Consider the following 14446-nt stretch of genomic DNA (forward strand, 5'->3'; position numbering starts at 1 on the left):
CCTCTGTCCCTATTGAATTGTATTATGGGAATTAACTGCAAATTCTCTCCCCAAACTGTACTCTATATGTTGTGCGTGGGCGTGGGGGCAAATTGTTGAAGTCTATGATTAACATAGAGTTCGTCCGCTGTATATAAAGTCATTCTAAAAATGGTCCATAATGAAGAAGGAGATGGGAGAGGGAATGGGAGCTGGGATGGGAGCGGGGGGGAGGGGTGGGTATGGGGGAAAGAACCACTGTATTCCTAAAGTTTTATCTATGTAAAAATGTATTCATTTAATAAAAATGAAAAAAAAAAAAGAGAGATAGTGTTCTCATCACTGGTTCACTCCCCACAATGCCGAAGAATGACCCATGCTAGTTCAAGGCCAAAGCCAAAACCAGAAAAGCAATCATGGTCTCCCACATGGATGGCTGAAACTCACTTACTCGAGCCATCACTGCTGCTTTCCAGGGTGTGCACTGATGCTAAGCCGAATACATGGGGAAGAAGAAAAGGCAAGAAAAGAATTTGGTCTCTTATGTGATGGTGACTAGCAGTGAAAACACACAAGCCTTGCATGAGTCAGTTACGGCCCATGGTAGCCTGTGAGTCAGCGGCTGAGCTAATGCTTTAAGGGAGAGGCCTCCACAGAAGAGAAGTCAGTGAGTAAGCTGTGTCCTGAAATTAAGGAGGGAAATCCTGTATGCCTGAAAAGCAGGAGGCGATGCTGAATTCCAAAGAAGTCTAGACCGAAGAAAAGCCTGGAAAACAGATGAAGCGCCACACAAGGCAGAAAGTCCGCTGATCTAAACAGGCAGGAGCGCCACAGAGTAGAAAAAGAGACAAGAGGTCCCCTGATGTGGGAAAATTAGTAAGTTTTGCTCTTTATTCAGGTTTTTAAAAAAAGGAACAGATGAATGCCTGTGTATTTAACAAGTAATAATTTATCAAAGTGTGAATTTTTGGAAAGTATAATATGCTAGGAAAATAAAAGAGGGGCGGAGAGTTTAGAAAGGAAATTAGGTTGGCGCCGTGGCTCACTAGGCTAATGCTCCCCCTGCGGCACCGGCGCCCTGGGTTCTAGTCCAGTTGGAGCGCCGGATTCTGTCCCGGTTGCTCCTCTTCCAGTCCAGCTCTCTGCTGTGGCCCGGGAGTGCAGTGGAGGATGGTCCAAGTGCCTGGGCCCTGCACCCGCATGGGAGACCAGGAGGAAGCACCAGGCTCCTAGCTTCGGATCGCCGTAGCTCTGGCCAGCCGTAGTGGCCACTTGGGGTGTGAACCAATGGAAGGAAGACCTTTCTCTGTCTCTCTCTCTCACTAACTCTGCCTGGAAGGAAGGGAAGGAAGAAGGAAGGAAGGAAGGAAGGAAGGGAAGGAAGAAGGAAGGAAGGAAGGAAGGAAGGGAAGGAAGAAGGAAGGAAGGAAGGGAAGGAAGGAAGGAAGGAAGGAAGGAAGGAAGGAAGGAAGGAAGGAAGGGAAGGGAAGGAAGGGAAGGAAGGGAGAAAGGAAGGAAGGGAGGAAGGAAGGGAGGAAGGGAGGAAGAAAAGAAAAGGAAGGAAGGAAGGAAGGGAAGGAAGAAAGAAAGAAAAGAAAGAAAGGAAGGAAGGAAGAAAAAAAAGAAAGGAAGGAAGGAAGGAAATTAAAAGGACACTGAGTGAAGATCAATAAGAAAATTAGGCACCCAAGGACTCGAACAAAGTCTGGATGTAGGAGATAGAAGATCAAAGCAATATTGGGAGGGGTGAGGCTAAACTGACCAATTTTTCCTAGACACAGTCTTAACATGCAGAACACCACTGAATTTGAACTAAAAATTTGGGAAAATAAAATTAAATCTATTGATCTACTGAGTCGTAATAGAAATGTGGGGTCATGGGAGATAAGGACCCCCAAACTACTGATTTTCAAAGCTGAGCACTGAATTTGCAAAAGACACATACATAGAAATTTTTGCCCAGTAATAGTTAAGCTACTGTCAAACTGATTATCACACATGTCTCTATACAAAATGTATAAAATTTTAAAGAAAACTGTCTGAAATTCCTAGAGAGGAACTGAAACTTGTTAGATTCTGCAGATAGGGCTGAGGCAATCGAAGCAGCTGCACATTGAGAAAGGAATTGCAGAATTACAATCAGACTTAAATTCTATAAATGCTACCCAAATCTCTGATTTCACCTTGAGTCAGGCAAATACTACGGAAATTCAAAGTGGCCTAAATAAGAACAAAATGTACATTTGAGTTGCCACTCAACCTAATTGTTCACTAAGCTACCAATCGCCAGAGAAATGTAACAGAATCTAAAGTTTCTGTAACAGCAGCTATAATTTCCAGGGTAATACTAAAAAAATTCTTAGCACACAAAGCATAATGAATTATGTCTTTTGCAACAAAATGGATGCAACTGGAAACCATTATACTTAGTGAAATAAGCCAGTCCCAAAGAGAGTAATAGCATGTTTTCCCTGATGCGTGGTAACAGAGTACCAAAAATGTAATGTATAGGAGTGAAATCGACATTTTGAGATTTGTTTACAACCCTTGTCTCCTACTGTTGGGGAACTTTCTTCTTACTCTTTGTTGACCTCTCTACTTAGTGTAGAGTTAATCTTATGAGTACAAACTGAAAGTAGATTATTGTAAAAATTGAGAGGGAATAGGAGAGGGAGGAGGAGGAAGGGTGGGAGTTATCACTACATATATAAATCTGTATATATGAAATACAGATAATTTGTATACCTTAAATAAGAGAAAAAAAAGAAATTGTTGCCTATTCACAAGAAAACAATCAACATAGACAAATTCCAAGAGGATCCAAATGTTAGAATTGTCAGACAAGAATTTCAAGGTAACTATTCTAATAAGGTCTGTTAATTAAAGAAAAAAGATACCCATTATGAATGAAACAACAAGTACAAATAAGGAAATTGAAACTGTGAGGAAGAAACAAAGTAAAAATTGTATAATTAGAAAATGCAGTATCTTGGGTGGCCATTTAGCCTAGTAATCAAGTGTGTTACAAGCTGCCTTTGTCCTGGGAGTGTCTGCATTTGATGCTGGCTCCTGCTCCTTCTCCAGCCTCCCACTGATGCAGGCCCTGAGAGACAGCAGTGATGTCTCAAGTGGCTGGGTTCCAGCCAGCCATGTGGAAAGCCCGGATTTTCTTCCTGATGCTCAGTTTTGTGCACACAATCCCCTCCCAAGTGTTGTGGACATTTGGGGAATGGATCAGTGGATGGGAATTCCCTTTCTCTGCCTCTCAATTAAATACATATAAATTCTTAAAATGTAATGAGATGGGCATTTAGCCTAGCAGTTAAGATACTGGTTAAGATGCCCCTGTCCCGTATTGGACTCCTTGAATTCTGACTCCAGTTTCCTGCTAATGCAGCCTCTGGGAGGCAGTGTTGATGGCCATGCATGTGGGATCTGGATTGTGTCCCTGCCCTTGGGCTTAAGCCCCAGGACAGTCCTGTGTGTTACAAGCATTTGGGTAGTGAAACAATGGGTGGGAGACTGAGATTACCACATGCCAGCATTAAAAAAAGTAAATGCAATATCCGAAATAAAACAGTGAGTATGCTAACAATGACTAGAAAAGACAGAGGTAGGAGTCATTGAATTCTGTGAGGATATAGCAATAAAAATTGTAGAAGAGGGCAAAAATAGTTTGAAAAAGCTATTTTTCTTAGAAATCCTATATAGGACAATATGAATTGCATTAAATGTATAATTATCACAAATCATCCCAGCAGATTAAGAAAAGGACAGAAAATTTTAAAAGAATAGTGGCTACAAAATTCCCAGATATTTGCATATAATGATTCAAGATTCATCAACACTGGGAGGTTAAGCTGTCACTCATAATACTGGCATTCTGTATCTCCTATGTAGGAGATCAAGACGGAGATCCTGGCTTCTTGCTTTGGCCTGAACCAGACCAACCTGGCTATTGCAGCTATTTGGAGAGTTAACTAGCAGCTGGAAGAAATCAATCTCTCTCTCTCTCTCTCTCTTTCATATTCTGCCTTTCATATAAATATGTAAATAGATACATAGATCTCATAAAGATTCAACATGATCTTTAAATTCCTAGCAGGGTAGATATGAAGAAAACCATGCCTAGACATATAATAGTGTACATACTGAAAACTAAAGATAATGAAAATATATTAAAAGTAGGAAAATGCTACATTTCATACATGAAACAATAAATTATATGACTTCACTTCTCAGTAGAAAAAAAATGATACTAAAACTGTTGAATATATCCTTACAGTGCTGAAAGAGAAACTAAAATCCAGTCAGAAAAAATATATATGTGCTACAAAAATGAAAGCAAAGTTAGCATTCAAGTGGGTCTTACTAGCATTATTTCTCAAAAATGGCTTCAGCTTCTATATTTTTTTAAAAGCCTTCTCAAAGGAAAACAACAGACACATAAGCCAAATACAGCCAACAGTCCAAATCTTTGCTCTCCCTTTCCTAGCGGTAAAATCAGCACTGAAAGTAGAAAGTAAGAAGCTTAATGAACTTCTAAGAACTATAATATCAGAGCTGGCAAAAGTCAGCAAACCCCTATAGAGGCCCAGCCTGGCACTGTGGAAAATGCTCTTGATGGGTTGTAAGCAGCTTTGAAATGCAAATGACTGATGTTGCTTTTCACTGTATAAAGAAAACAGCATTCTGGTAACCCACTGGTGGAAAATGATGTCCTCATCAGAATATGGTGCCTGGTGACAAACAGGAATTGACTTCCTGCCACACCACGGGTGCACAAATGGGCTATCGAGAGAGGTGACTGTTAATCACGCCACTCATCAGAGAGGCACAGAATGAGTCTTTGATTTTCAAAGGATTTCGGTAGTTGAGTGAAGACTGAAACCCACAGAGCCAAAGTTTCTAGACTACTCTTGGGTGCTGAGAATTTTTTGAAGTTCATGTGGCTAATAATACATTTTTTTTCATCTTGAAGACAAGGGAAATATAGAGTGGGAACTACAAGTGGAATGTTAAATATCCATTTTTACAAACAGAGTCCTTTGATCTGTCAAATCCTTGTTGTGCATTTCTGAGTGGACAGGATCTGTGCACAGGCAGAGCTGAAGTCCTCAATGCTAAAACAGGTTAAGAAGGGCTCTCACAAGTTGGAAAAAGTATGTGTGGCTTCTGTTAAATTGACCACCATAATCAGATGAATTAATTCACATATCCATCTTTAGAATAATACAAATTACAAAATACGTGTATGGTTTCCATCCCAAGAGAAAAAGTAGAGTGGAACAGAAAACACATTTTAAGGAATTGTGACTCAAATAACCCAACACTATCACAGCGTTTAAAGATTCAGGGTGCCTAGCAGACCACTAGCAGGATAAATATGAAGGTACCCGGGGTAAGACACTTATTAGTCAAATATTGAGAACTGGAGATAATTCTGAAAACAGACATAAAATATGAACAATTACAACTTCATATCATTAGAAGAATTCCAGATAAAATCAAATCTCAAATTATGATATAAGTAATAGGAGCTCTTCTTTGTTTTCTATTTAGTGTATAAATGCACACTGAATATCTTCCCTGCATCCTCACACCTATGTCTATACTTGCCATAAAGATTTGGCACGTGGGGAATGTTTACTATGCAAAAACATGTTATTTCCTGGATATTTTCTTCAAGAATAAATGAAATCATGCATGCATTATAGTTAGTGCTGTCTTAGTCTACAAAGACTAAATTAGGCCCTATTTCTGTAACTTTCTACTTGCATGCCCTTAAGCATGTTACCATCTGTCGCACTGCAGAACATGTATCCCCAGTGATGATGCTACCCTGTCTATACTCTCTGGGTCCTGCTTTGGAAGAGCTATTTGTCTAGGAGAGCAACAAGCCAATTGAAAAGTAAGCTGTTATACAGGACTTTCTGAAGTTGTGCTATAGTTAATGAGAGAGATTAAGTGGAGGACTGTAACTCCAAACGAGGATTATCTTACTGAATCCTTAATGACAGTCCCATACAACCTGGACACAGAAGTTAAGTAACTTATCCAAGATGACATTGGTACATTTGGATTCCAGAGTCTAAGCATTGGACAGTTAGACTCCTGCTCTCCAGAGACTGAAGCAACTAAGAATCCTTTGCCTTGATGCCTAAGGTTATAACACATTGCCACAAGGAAGTTTCTCTTTTAGAAAAACTGTAAGCAAAAGAAACTTGCTTTCTCTTCAAATCTGAGACCAAAAAGAAGAGCTTTTGCCTTTGTTGAAGTTGCAAATTAGTTACTAAGGCAGGTACTTACTGCTGCCTAATATAGGAGCTATCTACCCAACTGTGTGTCTTAGCTTGCCACTTCAGAGTGTGAGCCTTCAAAACTTAACATGACAATTTTAGGTTTCTACTTTATATTTTCTATGACATTTAAATTTGTATCCTTTGGTTGACAGTGAATACCTCTTTCAGGTTTCCAGTTGTAATTTACAGAATATTATGGAACGAATCAGACTGCATTCTGTTGTTTGTTAGTCAGTCTTCAACTACTTGTAGGACAGGTCTAATTATTGACCGGTATTTAATGAGCATCAGCCAATGTGCTCAGCACCAACTCCACTTTACCTAAGTCACGACTGTCTGATTTGATAAGAATATGTTTTATTTCACAACGTCCTATGACTCTAACTCCTGGTGTTTTCTCAGGAGCAGTGGCTCATGCCCACACCAGGGATGCCAGTGTGGTCAGCAACCCTTTTGTGTTCCTTAGCATCTCCTAGCAGTTGGATGACTGCTCCCACTCTCAGAGGCAAGGAGACTGCAATGAGGAGACTACAACAAGGCCCTTTCCTTTGAGTTCTGGGGGTTCCATATTGGACAATGAACCCGGCAGTAAATAGCACATCTAAAGATGGCAGAAGTCAGCCACTGCATGATCAACCTCAAAAAAGAGCAAAATAAATGTTTCTCAAGAAATTTTTGCACAAGGCATAATAATCTGGCAAATACAACATTCTGTAATAGTAATCAATAAGTGAGTGAGACAAAACTTAAGAGAGTCCAGCTGGAACATTCTCCTGAGCGGCTGAGGTCTTTCTTCCCATGGACGTCTCCCAACATGAGCTCTCAGACTAGCACGTGAGATGGAAACATATTTACCTCAAACTCCGAGTACAATGAACAGGCATGATGGAATTTTATTTGATGACATAAACATTTAACCTAAACCTTACATGCTGTGTCCAGGGCTTTAAGTGTTGGTAGAGGATAGGGTCTCCCTCTCCTGCAGGGTCGAAAAAGATTGTGTTTAAATTTCGATCTGTTAAGAGTATTGTAATGCTAGCAGCTAGTACGGGTAGAGAGAGAAGAAGAAGCACCAATGTTGATCATCAACCCTCTGCTAGGGCCTGCACTTCACTCCCTGTAGAACACTCATGAACACCTCATGTCCCATCATCTCTGTCTCCAATACCACATCCTCACTACAAAAATCTTCAAGACTACAAATTACAAACATTGAACAAAGTACAATTTGAGCACATTCCTCTTGGAGAAAAGAAAGTGGATAACATTTCCTTTTAGCTAATGTATAGTCATAATCACTTTTTTAGGAAATAGCGATCCACCAAAGATTTTGAAATAGAAATGACAGGGTATGAATATGAGTGCATTGTTGACTGGAGGAGAATGAAGAACTAAATTCATATCTGGGTTCTCAGATCTTGGGATCTAAGAAGGGTTTATGGAGTTTGGTAAATAAATGGTTCGTGGTGGCTGTTTATGGAACTAATATGATTTGAAGGATTGTTCCTTGTTCGTTGCTTGAGAACATCACAGAGAGACCCATCACATGTGCTTCACAGGTCTAGGACTCCCTACATTGGCCGTAGATGTGCCAATACCTCCCAGAAAGTTTTCCCAGTGTCACTCTCCCGCCATCCAATTCTGCCAAATAGCTATTTTAACAGTGGAGCCAAAGGCATTTTTTAAAAGAAATTACTGAGCGATCTGAACTCCACAGACGTCTCTACTACATAATCACTGATGCGTGAAACTTTGTTATTTTTAATTTAAAATCTTGCAATATCAGCTACTATGTATTAGAAAGACTCTTCTATGGATATTAAATAAAGTAAATGTGAAACAAGTGAGTACTCAAATCATAGCTAATGAGAGCAGAGATCAGAGATATGACTTGCTGAAAATATTTCATCCACATCTGATTGATAGGAGAGGAAAGTGCTGGATATTATTCCGTTGAAATAAAAGGATTCAGCCCTAAACTTCCATCTTACATAACTCAAACAGATCAAGGGCTTCTTTAGCCACCAAGTGAACTTAATATCATTACTACCTCCCAACTCCACACCAGCTCCAAATTCCAACAAGTAGATCTGAATGGGGACATTTTTATAACATGGTAGTACATATATTATAAAATGCATGTGCACAATAGGTGTTTCAAACACAAGACAAAAGAACACAGCATAGGTTCAGGTTGCATATCAAATACCAAGCTCCAAAATACTTGCCTTCTTTCGGTTTTAAAAGCTACATATATAAAAACCGTGAAATATTTTGGAAGTACATCGGTACATGGCTGGGGGGCTTCCCTCTACAACCCAGGTAAAGAATTTCCTTGGAAACAAACCTCAGCCTAGGGTGCATCACAGATAAGCGAGAAGGAGAAAAAGGAACCCTGGGGATAGGCCAGGAAGGCTGGGGAATCGCCAACTTCGGGGCGATCCATTTCTTTGCGCATGGAAGGAGACATTTAGCAAGTCGTGTCCCCACATTCTCCAGGCTACTAGAGAGGTTCTACATGGATTCCTGACAGCTGCCTGCTCCCCATTCTCTGAACATTATTTAATTTCCTGGAAATCATTCCAGACACGCGTTGGTCCATTAAAGTTAACGAAACACGTGTCGTGTCCTTGACACTAAGAGCCAGTGGCTTTCAGAGAGCCTAGCGCACTTCCCAGGAAGCACTCTTCCCCAAACGCTGACCTAAGGGGTAGATTCCCGCGAACTCCGCCTCCCACTGAGGAGCTCTCCTCCCTAAAAACTCGCCAGAGGAAACAGCTGCACCTGCCGGACCCGCCGCGAAGCATTCCAGGATCTCTAGCCCCAAAGGAGCCCAGAGCAGGTGCACCTGCAGAGATCCGCTGTTGGCATAGGATCTATCAAACACTACACATTCAAACAAGCCCCCGCGACTCCTCGACCATCTTAACACAAGGACCCCCACCAGGGCTGGGAAGGGAGGGACAGGTGGCTGCTCAAAATGCGCCAGCCAGCGCGAGTCTTTCCTTACCCGAAAACCAGAGCCCCGATCTCTCCAGACTCGGCGCACAAACCCCCTTTGTCGCGGGTCCCTACCTTGTGGCTTTTACCAGGAGGACACCTGACGTTATTGGAGGCTCCCGCTGTTTGATTCATGTCCAGAGGAAGTTCGGGGTTCCAGACTGTCCACCTTTAAAACTTCTGGGCGCGTGGAGGGTGGCGGCCGTGGTGCGCGCCTCTTGGGACACACGACGGGGTCTTCTCTCTCCAGCCCAGTCGCGGCGGTCCAGGAGGGGAGTCTTCACCCTGCGGGTTTCTGCGAGGCTCCTAGTCCAGGGACAGTAAGATCCACAGCCCAGAGGCGAAGACCAAGAAGCAGTTCTAGGACCCCGAGGGAGCCCCGGCAGGCGCCAGCAGCTCCGAGGGCGCAGTGCCCAGTGCTGCCTTCCTGGAAAACAATCCAGGACTCAAGACCAGAAGCCGGAGCAAATCCAGAGAGTTCCGAGGAGCAGCGAGGAGGCGTGTGCGAGGGAGTCGAGGGTGTGTAGGACTGGGCTGTTCTCTGCGCAAGGGGTGGGGAAACTCCCGAAAGCCCGGGAGCCACGCGCACTCACGCCCTCCCGCCGCGCGGGCACTGCAGCCACCGCGGGGAACACACGGGTTCGAGCTCCGCTCCTGCAGGATTTCGCCCACACTCCATTGCAGTCTCAGGAACTCAGGCTGCAGCCTGGTAATCAGGGCGAACACCAGTGCCCCACCCACCTTGCAGGGTTTAATTAAGAAAGGGGCTCGCGCCTCACTCTCGCCTGCAGCGCCAGCTCGGGGCTCCAGTCACCAAATCTTCCCGGGCTGGTCGGGAGGTGGCATGCGAGGCTCTTTCAGGAGCGAGGGCACAAGCCAAGCCGAGAAAGTAGAGGAGGAAAAAGTGGAAGGGCTAGGACAGTGCGCGCGGGCTCATTGGCGAAGTCCCCAAGACTGATGGTTGCTAGCAGGGGCGCTGACCCCGGGACGTCGGCTCCCTTTGCAGGCGGCCCAATCTGCTTGTTTATGGTCCTATACGGGGGAGGGCGGTAGCAGTGCCCCAAGTCGATATTTTTTTTTTTCTTTTCCCTCTTCTTGTTTTTCCCCTCTTTTTCCTTTTGGTACCTGTGAAGTCATAATCTCAGGAGGCAGCATTTGGGCATAGATCAAAAGGGAATTGACCCTGGGGAACTAAGAGAAAGCAAACAACTGCTTCATGAAGACTGCATTGCAACATTTTAGAATCACAAGTCTGGACAGTGGACCAACAGCTCATCAGGATACTGCCCCATTCCTGAGCAAAATGTGAACTTTTTGTTGATTCACCCAAGCAGAAGTTGTTGTTTTTGATATTCTGGATGGAAAATCAAGCCACATAATTATGTTTCTATTTCCCAACCTCAGAGCTTTAAATGTTTATTTATTTTTGTCTACTCAAAAAGGAGAGCGAAAGAGGGAGAGAGAATCTTCCATCTGCTGGTTCACTCCCCCCAAATGCTCCCAACATCTAGGTGTGGTGTGCGGGACGCTGAATCCGGAGAGGCCTAGGGGAATCTTCCTGAGCCTGCCTCGAATTTGAAAACCTGACTTTAAGTTTCAAATCTCTGGTAGCAAACACCCCAGCCCCAGGGCGCTTCTGCCTAAGGACCATTAAGGTGGGATAATAGGAGTGGCTAGGACCCTTTTGCATCACAACACCCCACCCCTTGCCCGCATCCAGCTCATCTGCTCTGTACCATCCGCTCTGTACCTCAGCTATATATACACCTCCCTTTTACAGTAAAGTGAGACCCTGCTTCGACTGGGCTCCACACCGCGCCTGATTGTCCCCCGGGTTTGGGGAAGGCTGAGTGGTGGGTGGCGCACTTTCCCCTCCTCGGTCAGGGCAAGCTGCGGGCAGCCTGCCTAATTCTCTGGAGGTGGCGAGGAACAGTCACCGCAGTGTGGGTCAGGCAAAAACCAGGAGCCGGGAGCTCCTTCTCAGTCTCCCATGTTATGTGAATGGTAAAGGAAGGAGCTGAAGTCATCAATGAGGACCAGAGTTGCACTGACTCCTTCAGGTATCTAGCTTGGTAACAAGCACACTCCTACAGGGAACCCCTTTAAGATCAAAAAGGGTTTTCTTTTAATTCTTTAGTTATTTGTTGCTATTCATTGTCCTTTCTTTAATTTTCCCAATTCCAAGTTGTAATAGCCACCATGAGCAGCACAGGCAATGGCCTTGAGAGGAACTCATCATGACCTCGACCTTGGAGGTTCACCTTTGTTTTCAGAAATACATTTTATCAATGGAACTTGAAAAAGTTGCAAAGAAAACATCACGAAAGATGCTCTTGACGTCCAATTGACTTTGTCATTGATGAAAATGTTTTACATAATCAGCTATGTTTTAGGAAAAAACAACACTTTTTTCTCCATGGCATGAACAATTTTATTCCTAATGATTTTTACATAGTGGATATAGGGTTTCATCATCTTTTCCTTTGTTTAATGTTACCATCTGCTTTTTTCTTGTGGTTTAATGTGCACACAGTGAAACAAACGGATTAGTTTTGACAGATGGATATATCTGTATAGCCACCCTTCTATTAAGATATGTAATACTCCTATCACTCTCATTAGCGTACTTTGCCTCCTCTCAACAACACCCCCTAAAAAGCAATAATTGTGGAGTTTTTCCCATAGATTCATTATTTTTATTTTTTGGGGTAGGGGGTTCCTTTTTTGGCCTTTTTAAAAGTACAATGTATACAAATTTAGGAACATAGTGGTTCTTCCAGTCCCACCCTACCTCCCACCCATACCCCCTCTTCTTCTTCCTCTGTCTCCTATTCCCACTTTTAATTTTTACAAACATCTATTTTCAGTTTTCTTTATACTCGTAAGATTAACCCAACAGAGAGATTCACTTATTAGAAAGGCAGAGCAACAGAGAGAGAAAAAGAGACACAGGGAAAGTGAGATCTCCCATCCACTGGTTCATTTCCCAAATGGCCACAAGAGCCAGGGCTGGGCAGACCAGAGCCAGGAGCCAGGAACCCCACTGTGGTCTCCTCATGCATGATAGGGACCCAAGGCCCAAGGGCATCCTCTGGTGCTTCCCCAGGTGCTATAGTAGAAACCTGGATGGTAAGTGGAAGAGGTGGAACTCAAATCAGTGCCCGGATATGGGGTGCCAGTGTCCCAGCAGTGCTTTAACATTGTGTCCACAACTCTAGCGCCTCAGCAATTGTTTAAATTTTACCATCATAGACTAGTTTTGCTTATTCTATAATTTCTTAAAAGTGAAATCATGTATTTTGAACTTTCACTGAACACAAAGTTTGAGTCTCATCATGTTTTTGTGTATTTCAGTAGTTCATTCTTTTTATTGCTAAGTACCATTCTATTGTACAATTGCACCATTACTTATTTACCATTGTTTTACTAATAACTGCATTTCTAATTTTAGTGTTTGACTTATTAATCAGGTTTCTATGAGGATTTGTGCACAGGTCTTTTGGTGAACATATAGTTTAATTTCTCATTTATAAGTGTCTAGGAGTGGAATTGTTGGGTCCTAGTGTAGGTAAAGGTTTATTTTTTTAAAGAAACTTGTGGCATAGTAGATGAAGCCATGGCCTGCAACACCAGTATCCCATATTGTCACTGGTTTGAGTCCTAGCTGCTCTACTTTCAATTCAGCTGCCTACTAATACATCTGAGAAAACAGTGGAAGATGGTCAAGTGCTTGGGCCCCAAAACCTATTGGAGCCCCTAGACCCATGGGAGACCAGCCTTGGCCATTTGGGGAGTGAACCAGTGAATGCAAGATCTTTCTCTCTGTATCTCCTCTGCCTTTCAAAATAGATGAATAAATTTATAAAAAAAAAAAAAAAGAGAGAGAGAGAGAGAGAAACTCCGAAAACATTTTTTAAAATGCACCATTTTAAACTGCTGACTTATTTATTATTGCATATCAAATAATCTGAAAAAGATTTCAAGCAAAGCGTATTTATTGTTTCAGAAATTCTAGGGGTCTGGAATCCAGGCACAGCTTAGCTCTGAATTCTGCTAGACGGTCTCCACTAAATAGTAAGAAAGTTGTCAGATGAGCTGCAGTCTCTTTGAAAGGTCTAACGGGAAGGATTTGCTTTTGCGTTCACTTATATGACTGTCGATAAGTGTCAATTCTTCAAAGGCTTTGGGAGCAAGGGCCTCAGTTCCTTGTCGAAACTTGATCAGAAGCTAAATGTTGTTTCCTTGCCATGTGGGCCTGGTCAGCCAGTTTCACCAAAGCAAGCATTGGGGTGGGGGGGGGGGGCGTTGAGAGACAATATAAGCAAGATGGAAGTCACTATAATTGACTACGTAATCATGGATAGTCCTTAAATCATTCTTCAGCAGTGCGTTGGCCTTCCATGGATTTTGCCTTTGTTTACATTTAACAGGCAGTGCATCAAGATCTACACAAGGGCTTTCTGAGGGATGGGATCTTGTGGCGCAGCAGGTTTTGTTGCCAATTGGGACACCCACATCCTGTATCCGTACCTGCTTCTAACCCCATCTACTCTGTGCTCCCAATCTAGCTCCCTGTTAATGCACTGAGAGGCAGCAGATGATGCCTCAAGTGCTTGAGTCCCTGCCACCCACATGTGAGACCCAGAGGGAGTTCCTGGCTCCAACCTGGCTGAAGCCTGGCCATGGTGGACATCTGGGAGAGTAAATCAATAGATGGAAGACATCACTGTCTGTCTCACTCTCTCACTCTCTCAAATAAGTAAATAAATCAATCCATTTCTAAAAAGGGATGTGAGATTTTGATTATGGTTGCAATGGATTTATAAACAAAATTTAGAAGAGTTGACATCATGTGTGCCATGTTCTGTTGATTGGAAACAAGTCACTAGACCTCTTCCATGCCCAAGGGAGGAGGCTTCACAAAGGGGTGAATACCAGGAGGATGTTTTTACTGGGTGCTATATAAGAAGGTGCCTTCCAAAATCTGTCTTTTGGCTGCTAATGTGTAACGCCCTGCTATGTGTAATATGTCCACTTCCTTCCAAGGTCCTCAAAAGTCATCTCAACACAAGATCAGCTCAAATCCAGAATTCTATCATCTAAATCAGTTGTAAGGATGGATGTGCTCCGTGGGTGCAGTTTTGTGTTTGTTGTTGTTGCGGTTG

At 42.9% G+C, this 14446-nt stretch overlaps 1 protein-coding gene across 1 annotated transcript in view; it reads right to left on the bottom strand.

The window, feature by feature from the left end:
* The window catches only part of DPP6 (dipeptidyl peptidase like 6), a 1252024-nt gene extending 1242282 nt beyond the window's left edge, over positions 1-9742 (bottom strand). Inside the window, exon 1 of the mRNA XM_051857103.2 lies at positions 9357-9742. Within this exon, the coding sequence (XP_051713063.2) occupies positions 9357-9416 (60 nt within the window). The 5' untranslated portion in view covers positions 9417-9742. The remainder of the gene's footprint in view (positions 1-9356) is intronic.
* Positions 9743-14446: the final 4704 nt, after the last annotated feature.

The sequence above is a fragment of the Oryctolagus cuniculus genome, chromosome 7 (assembly GCF_964237555.1).
Source record: "Oryctolagus cuniculus chromosome 7, mOryCun1.1, whole genome shotgun sequence".
Lineage (NCBI taxonomy): Eukaryota > Metazoa > Chordata > Mammalia > Lagomorpha > Leporidae > Oryctolagus > Oryctolagus cuniculus.